At 46.4% G+C, this 10,072-nt stretch overlaps 1 protein-coding gene across 1 annotated transcript; it reads right to left on the minus strand.

Moving 5' to 3' along the window:
- Positions 1–3,926: 3,926 nt before the first annotated feature.
- PRR15 (proline rich 15) lies at positions 3,927–4,295 on the minus strand (the record flags this gene model as incomplete). Its single annotated transcript, XM_080932639.1, has 1 exon — positions 3,927–4,295. The coding sequence occupies one exon, from the start codon at positions 4,293–4,295 to the stop codon at positions 3,927–3,929; it is 369 nt and encodes a 122-aa protein (XP_080788765.1).
- Positions 4,296–10,072: the final 5,777 nt, after the last annotated feature.

Raw genomic sequence — 10,072 nt, forward strand, 5'->3', positions numbered from 1 at the left:
GTTACTTACCTCTAGCTCTCACTCTTCCGGTACAAAGCCCAGATGACTCTATAGTCAGGCCCCTCTAGTCCCCTCACTTTTATCTCTCAGTGACAAATCGTGGCTGCCTGCCTGTGCAATCTGAGGTCCAGACCTTCAGTGCCTGGAGCGGCTCTCTCGGGGCCTCTTGGAGTTCCCCTTCCACATGGCTGAGTCTCATGGGAAGGCATGTGCCATAGCTTAGAGGTGAGAATGGAGCCAGGAGGGGTTGGGGTTAAGGCCAGTGACAAGGACAGTGCTGCCACCAGACAGCAGACTCCTCATACTTTCATACTGAGTCCCACTGCTATTTCTAGAAAAGAATTCTTGTAAGTTGACATCCAAAATGTTCCCACTGTCCATTTGCTATTGAGATAAATTTGTCCTAAGAAAAACTTTTACAATTTAAGGTAGTTATTTTATAAGATATTTCTCAGAAAAAAAAAGATTAAAAAAAAAACAGTTCTGTTCAGAATGTCTATTTTTATTGAATGAAAAGTTCATTGAGTTGTGTAGACTTTGGATTGGTTAGTTTTGGTGTGTGTGTTTCCCCTCACCCCCAAGGATTTTTTTAAATAATAAAAGCCTCTATAAAATGTCTTTTAAAATCAGCTTAGTAGATACCAAGCTTGCTTTTGGGGTAATGGTTTTTAGTGTGGCACAAATGCCTCAACTTAGGACAAAGGATATTGTTTTTATCCCATATCAGGTTCCCAGTCCCTGGATGTTCATGCCTATTCACATATTGCTTTCCTGTTCACCTTTTACTTGCCTTTCTTTCTGTGTGTTGTCTGATTTATTCATTTTAAAGCATTGAAATGTTCTTCTGTGTCTCTCGAGAAAATATTCCTGATGAGGCTTTGACCAACATTCCTGCCCACTATCGGTTTTTACATCTGCCTTCTAAAGAAGACTGGGTAGCACCTGAGGTGCAAACTTCACATAAAGACTCAGAACAAAGTTTTTAAAACCTGCCCAGAAGCTGACGCTGAACCTGAGCGTGTCTCTCACATGCAGAACTGGGGCCCAGGGCTTTTGAAGTGAATGCCAGACAACAGCAAAAGGACAAACATAAAGGGACAGCAAGGGGACCTGAAATATGAGTCACTGCTCAGCCACCAGGTTCTTAAGGAGACTCACTGGGGCAAAACTCTCCATGTGTAATTGTCATGGTTACAAGACTGTTTAGGGAGCACATCACTAGACCTTTGTGTCTCCTTTTCCATTAAGTGGAAGACACAGTGTCAAATTTTCTGCACTGGCTTCTAACTGTGGGAGTGAAGTTTTACTTATGAAGACATTTAAAGCAAATGAAAACAAAAAACCTATAATTTAATAAGATCCAAATTCATTCTGTAGCAATTTCCCTTTATTTACTGTAAGATTTCGAGGTTTGAGAAGTGTTGAAAGCCTGTACAAGCTGCTCGGGATGTAATTAATTGTCTGCAAAGAATACAAATCCCAGAAAGACGCTTTGTCAAATTATCTTCTTACTCATGGTCTCATCATCCTACTAATCCGTGCGGTTTCAGATTTCCCCGACTTGGGATTAAATCAGTGTGTTCTTCCTGATGCATAATTCAGGAGCACTTGAAAAAAAACGATGTAATTACAAACCTCAGCTGGCAGACTGGGAACGGCACTCACCGTCAGAACCGCCTTGAGCAGGGCTTCCTTTCAGAATAGTGGGGTGAGTGTGTCGTTCCTACCTTCTAGCCCTGCACCTGCCATTGGATACCCAGGCAATTACAGAGTTGGATGGGATCCAGCACCACACGCACGGAAGCTGGGAAAATGCCAATGTTTTTGTGGACTTAGAAGGGTTTTGATGATGATGATGATGAGATAGTTCTTAAAGTAATAGAATAGTAGACGAAAGAGCAAATAAATAAGAGATTCTAAATTGTCCAGGTGCAGACCTGATTTTATAGGTAAGAGCAGTCCTGACTTACTGTCCTCCTTCAGGTGGAAGACATTTTGCATGGGTGCTGGTTCTAGGCTTATTATCTCCTACAAATTGAAATTTCCCGTAAAGGTGGTCCAAACACCACTCCTCAACATCCATGCTCCTCACTCCAGCCCACACCCTCCTCATCCACAAGTTTCCATCCATTTCGACTCCCTGACTCTCCCTCATTTGAATCTAAACACTGGAAGTCCACTAAAAACCATGAAAAGTCTTTCTCATCCAAGAGGCCAACCTCCAGCTCCGCCCCCCACCCCCAGACACTGGCCACACACTTTCTGCTTCTAAATGCACTTTAAAAGCCTTCTCATGCTTATAAAGAACAGAAAGCACCAATAAAAGGGAAAACGCAATTTTCTCTGTTACTCTAAGGTATTTGTAATGGTCATGTAAGTAATCTCCAGCAATTTCCGTTAGAATGAGGTCTTGGCTATGTAGAAACTGAAGCCATTAGCTTTATTGTTATTCTGTGGTACCCAACCTTGTCATTCATTTCGATGCTTCGTAGCCACTCTCACCAAAAGTCTCTGTGAGGTTTTTGTAGATGGCTGATATGTCTTACTATTTCATAAACATGTAATTTGATAAAAATGACAACAGAAAGCTCAGCTTTCCTATATGAACACTCCATTCATATAACCAAGTAAGGAACACCAAGTGTTTCCTTATAATGGACTACAAAGGCTCACCTCTCCATGAGGGTGATTTCCTTGCCTCTGCATTTGTTAGTAAATGAAGCGGAGTGTGCAGGGACAAGGTCTCAGCCTCTCTCCAGGGTACAATACCCTCTTGTAATCTGCTGAAAGCAGGCGGTATTCATTTACTCTTTTTCTTGAGGCTCATAAGAAAAGCAAGTGGGTAGATTTTTGTTGTGGTGGTTGGTAAGAATCTTCAGCTTGATGGATGGAAAGGCTTTGAAATCAGACCAATGTAGAATCAGACTACAAGGCACAGGCTTTGTAGCAACAGGTGGGGAAAGCAGCTTTGCACAAGCTAAAAGAGCTCCACCCGTGCATTCAAATGGTTTTCGGACATTTCAGACAATTCTTGTGAGGTTCACAATGGATGCTAAAAAGGACCCATTATTGGCTTTGTGAGTTACTCTGTGGAAATGCACCGAAGGAACAGGAGAATGTAGGGTAAGCCTGATCAGTACCACTCCCTTCCATTGAATTTGGTTGGCAAATTGGAATATCTGGCAAACTGGTTCCAGCTGGCTGTTGCTGGTTTCTAGAAAAGGTCTTTGCCCAGCAGCTTTTCAACAGGAGCCTCTTGGTAAATAATTAACCTTGTCACTTAAGACCTTGCATGCCTGCCTTTAAGTATGACAGAGTTTCAAAACTTAGAACAGAAAAAAAAAGTATACAAAGTCACCTTAAGTCTTACAGTCCAACAATTTTAATAGTGCACACTAAACAAGCATATAGCTTAGGAGTCCTCATTTAAAGAGATAGTACTTCTCAATGCTTCTACCTGGGAGGGGCCTCTCATCCCTTCCCATAGGAATAACTCTAGGACCCTAAAGTGCATTTCTCAGCCATGAAAAGCAGCGGTGTCATTTGCTCTCCAGAGTCCTCAGTAAGAGCATGGCTACCTCATTTGAGACCCTGGGGAGGCGATCGCCTACTTAATGTCCCATCCAGCCTTGCTATTTCCACGGGTGACAGAAACAATAGAGACACCTCAGAATAACTTTTGAGAAAACCAAATTCCTCAGCAGTAGACATCTATCTTTCCCACCCCCCCCCCAAAAAAAAAAATACTTAACTCAGTCTCTGAGTCATGGAATATTGAGGATTCAGCTAACATTCCACTTTCTAGAAAATAATAAATCTCGAAGGCCTTGGTCAACTGCATATTCTGAACTTGGGTGAGGCATCAAGTACTAGGTCTAGGGATAAGAGTATCTCCAGAGAGAGACAATCCTGGAAGCTTGCTCAGGCTACTGCTTGTCCTCCTGGGGGTCATCTGGAAAGTCAGCTTCCTCAGGGGACCTGTCTCCTTCAGGGAGCAGGGTGGCCCGCATTTTCCTCTTCTCCTTAAATCTGCCAGAGCGGGAGATCTTCAAATTGCGCCGGCTGTTGCCTGATTTCTCCTCACACAACTTATCTGATCTGAGGGGTTCTCCAGGGTCCCCCAGGACATTGGAGTGCTGGTGTTCTTGCGAGCTGCTAGTCCGATCTGAGTAGGGTGGTGAGGGATCCTGGCCAGTCTCTGGCAGAACCTGAGGCTGCACCCCCACCGTGACTTCCTTGCTTTTCTTCCTGGTCAGTGATTTCCACCAGGGGCTGGAGCTGCCACTGTCCGCCATAGCCCGTAGGCCCGGAGACCCCGGGTACCCCGCGTGGGGAAGGGCCTGGGCCAGGACGTCCCTGCTCTCTTCCGTGGTCTCAGACTGTTCACTTCAGCCTGTCCAGGCTTCTCCCCACGCAGACTGTTGGATGGGAGTTGAGGGAGCGCCCTGTACAGAGAGAAAACCAGAACTTGGATCGGTCAAAATAAGAGGCTCCCTATTCTACTCTCCTCAGAGTTGGGGCTCACTCAACTCTGAGACTACTTGCCACCAGCAAGTTTGATCTCCTTGAACTCCTGGCCTCCACCTTTGCCTTAGCTCCCAAGCAAGTGCAGTAGGGTATCCAGTAGAGGTCCTGGTCATCAAAATCACCCTGGCTCCAGAGAAATTTTTGCCCTGACTCAGCCTCACTGTATAAGAACCACTACAGGTGCCCACCTGCCCAAGAACCACCTTCCGTCAGAGGAACACAAGGAGGGGAGTTGTTTGGGTGCGGTGTGGGGAACCTAGCTTGTCCTGCCCATTACAGATAAATGACGATCAGGCATTTTCTTTATTGGTGACTGAAGAGGGAATTCCTAGCCCATTGTGGCTGAGACTATTCTGGGCTGGCAGTCTTGGGTTCTATAAGAAAGAAGGCTGAGCAAGCCATAAGGAGCAAGCCAGTAAGCATGTCTCAACTTTCTGTAAAGCATTTTTTTTTTGCGGGATGTTGAGCTGCGAGGCTTGTGGGTGTATTCAAGTGAGAAAGCAGGGCGCATAAATTCATCGTTGCGCTTACTTCAAACTGCTTCAAACCACTTCTGCCTTTGTGACTTTCAGAGGCTGTCTAGACTAAACTTCCCTTGGAAACCGCCATCTCACTCTTTCTTTTACTCCCCAGGGCCAATCTTCATATTGTAGGAAGGCCACGGGTCCCAGCCTTCTTTCATAGTTCTCCAACTCTTGAGGATTTTACTTATTGTAAACCAAAAGGCTTTTGGTACTTTTCCTTGCGCATTGCGCTCCCATCCTCCAAGGGAAAGAGCTCAACCAGAAACTCCAGAAAACCACTCTTCCCCAAACATTGAATAACGGAGCCCAAACGCTCCTGATATTGCAAGGCAGTCTCTTGGCACACTCCCAGTGCGCGTGCTACTGGGCACCGCCACCGGGAGTGGGCAGGGCTCGCGCGTACCGCCCATTTCTAGGTTTCAGCTCCGCTGCTGCCTCGCAGCCCACGCACCGCGGCGCTCCTGGGATTCGCTAGTGCGCAGGAGGGAAACTTGTGCGGTTTGTTGTTGCAGGTTCTCCCGGAACTGCCTGATAGAGGAAGTCTCTGCGCCTACAGGGAGGCGGAGCAGCAGCCGCTGGCACCATCTCCTCCCCTGGATGCCCTGAGGACACACTTGGGCTGGGACTTGAAAACCGTAAAAGCAGAACCAGCTCAAAGTTCTTTCCCGAAGAAAGGCTCCCATACCCTTAGTCAACATCAACGCTGGGTTCTGCAAACGCCCCTGCTCCCTCCTATTTTGCAGATCGGAAAAACACCCCCCTCCCACCCAAGGCATTTTTTAATGGTGGTGGGTCGCCAGCCAACAATGTGTGTACAGAAAGGCTTTGGAGAATTGCGCAAGGACAAGATGACAAATAATGTAAAAGTAGGCAGATTACCGTTTTGGGGGGGGCCTCTCCTCCAGTAGCAGAAGGGGGGGGGCATTGTGAAGCGCTAGACAACATTCCCGAGGGACACAGCCGCTCCAGGTTCTGCCTTATAAGACCAGAGGGATCCTGGTTCACTCACCTTCAGGGGCTTCCAGGGCCACTGTCTAGAGCACGAAGGGGCGTCTCGGGTTGCCTGAAGCTTAGTCGCGGTGTCCCTTGTCGCTGACTAGGAGAGACGCAGGATGATGCGGATCTCGCCCAACACCCCTGACTCTCTCACCCTATGGGAACAACCTGGGGCTGGGAGCAGGGTCTGCTCAAGTGGATGGGGCTGTCAGATCCGCCGCTCCAAGGCGAGCCCAGTCCGCCTTTCTCGGTGGGAGTCTCACATTCTGGGGCGCGTTATTTCTTCCCGCTCACGCTGCTCTCTGGCTGCAGCTAGACAGAACCTGGGAGGCTGACTCCGGCGCTCGCCCTTCCTGAGCGCCTGTAGGAACGCGCTGAGACATCGGCCCACCTGCTGGTGGTTGGCCAAAGGCCCCGAAGACACCAGAACTGAGGAGGAGGGGAGGGTCAGGGTGGGACAGAGGCGGCCGCCTAGCTACAGGTGCAGGTAGGTGTCCCCGCCCTTCTGAAGACCAGATTGGACGAGGTCGCAAACGTGGCTCCAGCCCTTCGCACTCTGATTGGAGAAAAAGCTGTACTGAGCCACCGCCCTGTTCCGTTCTGATTCTGGGTTTTGAGTTTTCTAACTCTGAGAGCTGATTCAAACTCTGTCATGTTGGGGAGTTTCAAGCGCCCTTAGCTAAAAGACTAAGAGTTGGGAACCAAGTTATTGCTATCAGAGAGCTCCATCCTAGTACTGTAAGTTAGGTTAACTCACTTGCTCATCAGAAACGCCCCAGGACTGGACACTATGACTCTCACCAGGTCTGCAAAGAAACCTTGGTATCGCGAAGGTTAAACAGTTGTCTAGGATTGCCCGCTGATGGGCAATCTTGAAGTAACAGGCTTGGAAGTTTGATTCCAGCTTCTTAGCCCGTTAGTCTTGGGTTCTTACCTTAACTAAGCGTCTATGCTACAAAGCATCATTCTCGTCTGGGCAACCGTGAAACGACACACCCATGCAAGTTTATTACTCCAACCTAGAGCCACTGAAGGGGCCCCAGCACCGTGCAAGGCGCTTTAGGTAGGTAGTTATTTGACAAAAATAAACTTGAAAATAATTTTTCAAATGAAGGCGAAGTTACAACTTGAAAGCGAGATTCCTGGGGTCTCTATGCTCATAGACATACAAGTAGGACTCTTTGTCTCTAAGACTGAGTTTGGAAGTGATTTGTTTCTTAACAAAGATTAGGAACACCCCTCTGCCGTCTACCTCCTCCTACCTCCTCCATCACCTCTCTCTCTTTCCTTACCTCCCCCCATCCTTCCTTTGTTTATCGGTGAGATTTCACCATGTAACTAAGACTGGACTCTGGCATCCATTGAAACGGACTCAGTTTTAAGGCGGGGACATTGAATCCTAACACTAGTGCTTGGTAGATTAAAGGGAGAGCTCTTCCCAGAGGCTAGTGTCATATTGATGATGTCTGGGGAGTCGCCACCATTTATGGAGCTGGGACTCGCTGTTGTTGAGCACACTGTTGAAAGAACAAAGACACCAGGAAAAGGACACTAGCTTGCTGAATGGCTTTTCACCTACTGTGGCTTTCACAAAGCCACAGCATTCTCTCAATAAACAGATCCTTCACTTCTCAAAAAGATAGCTCCGTATTTACATTCAGCAATGTCAAATGTCCCTTATATGTCTCCTGGGTTGAGGAAAAGCACCTTATAAATAAAATAGCCACTGCGTGGGGCCAATATATACATGGGAAGGAAAAGTGTGCGTGAGTGTGTGTCTGTGAGTGTGTGTGCATGTGTGTGAATCTGTGTGCATGTGTGTTTGTATCTGTGTGTGTCTGTGAGTTGTGTGTGTGAGTGTGTGTATCTGTGTGAATGTGTGCTTGTATCTGTGTGTGTGAGAGCTGTGTGTGAGTGTGTGTGCATGTGTGTATCTGTGAATGTGTGTGAGTGTGTGTGTGTGCATGTGAGTGTGTGTTTTAGTGTCTGTGAGTTGTGTGTGTGTGTGTGTGTGTGTGTGTGTGTGTGTGTGTGTAGGGGGAATGAACTGAGTCATGGAAGATGGAAAGCATTCCAGAGTAAGCAGCAGGTAAGGGATCCTTGAGGTGTGAAGGATGCTGGACTTCTTGTGGGGGGGGTCAAAGAACAGATGGGTCATTAAGTGTATGCTGGCTGGGGTGAGGTGGGAGGTGATGCTGGGGAGCTGAGTACAACACAGACTTCTGACGACAGCTGTGACTGTGACCCAGTGCAAAGCCTTAGCAGTTGCTTTCTTGGCACAATAAATGAGCGCCTGCTTAAGGAATGGGTTTTTGGAACTGGTTGCTAGGAGCTAAGGTCAGAATCTTGGAGTTTAGAGTTGACTATTTTTTGCTCAGCAAACCTGAAATTTCTGGAGGGGCTGGGAAACTGATCATACCTTTACATCTCTACAGTAGGGATGGGTCTGGGAAGGAATCTGAACAAGTGCTTATGGGATACAGCCAATCATACCAGAGAAACATATCCTGCACTCGTCCCAGAGTAATGTGCTACGTCTTGGCTTTGTTCTTCTTACTCTTGTTGACCCCACATTTGCATCTCCTGTCCTTATCTTTTCCTTCTTTCTTTAGCTCTGCACCTTTCTCCCTTTCTTCTCCTTCTCTATGGCCACCCCAGTCCTTTGACAGCTAGACATGCCTTTTTCTTCATAGCTTTCCAACTCTGTCACTTTGAACACTCTGTTGTGTTCTCTGTGGGTTCACATCAGTGTTTGATTCATTTAACCTTTCAAAGCAAGCATTAACTAGGCACGAAAGTTTGTAGTGGCTCGTCTCCCTGCCATGTTACTGAAGTCTCTATAGACGTTCCTTTCTTGAGGTTTTTCTAAATAGTTGATCTACAGAAGGCCAGAATTTGTCCAGAGTCTGCTCTCTCTCCAAGTCAGTCCCATAACCAAGCCTTTGAACAGGACCACTCCTCTCTCTTTCCCCCATGCAACCTGTCACCAGGTCCCAGGTCTGAAAGTCATGGTCTCTCTGTTCTTCCCTATTCACAAAGCAATTTCAAGCAGAGTGCTCGTGAGAGTAACTGGCTAGAGCTTCATCTAGCTGTTCTGCAGGGCAGAAGTGGTGGGGTCTGTGCTGGATCTTTCTTCTAGCAACAGATCTTCTTGGCCCACCTTCTTGAATTTCTTTTCAGGTTGCTGACAACGGAGCCCTGAAGCTTGAGCATGCTAGGCAAACTCTACCTCTCTGTACTCTCCATTCATTCGTTCATTCATTCATTCATTCATTCATTTTTTATTGCTGTCCCAATGAGATCAGTATCATGCTAGATGCTGACTATATGCTCTTAATTTTAATCCTAACAACAATGGGTAGTTATTATGGAGAATGCAAGTGGTACTTTGGGTAGAACAGCTTGTGATGGTGAAACCAGGATGCAGGATGAGGCAAGATGAGGATGCAGCTCTGACTTCAGAGCTGGAGCTTAGACATTATGATTTTAATTTCTTTCTTTTTCTTTCTTTCTTTCTTTTTCTTTCTTTCTTTTTCTTTTTCTTTTTCTTTCTTTCTTTCTTTTTTTTTTTTTTTTTTTTTGAGATTCATCCCTGAGTTTCCTTCTGGGCATCTTTGTCTTCCCTGTGGCCTTAAAGACCATTTATAAGAAGTCTGACTCTATCCTCAGCTCTGTCTCTCTGAGTTACAGTGCTCAGTATTTATGTGGTTCTTTGATCTTTTGTCATCAAGTCATCATAGTGGTTTGAGTGAGAAGTGTTCCCTATAGCCTTGGGCATTTGACATTTGGTCCCCAGTTACTAGTGCAGTTTGGGGGATGTTTAGGTGGTAAATCCTTGCCAGAGGAACTATGTGACTGGGAATGAGCTTTGAGAGCTTCAGTACTCACCCTTTTGCCAGTTTTTTTTTTTTTTTTTTTTTTTTTTTTGCTTGATGCATCTAGCTCAAGCTGTGAGCTCTTAGCTCCTGTTCTTGCTGCCATGCCTGCTGCCTTTGTCCATCATGGATTCTTATCATCCTGGAACT

Source organism: Micromys minutus, assembly GCF_963924665.1.
Source record: "Micromys minutus genome assembly, chromosome: 18".
NCBI classification, from domain to species: domain Eukaryota; kingdom Metazoa; phylum Chordata; class Mammalia; order Rodentia; family Muridae; genus Micromys; species Micromys minutus.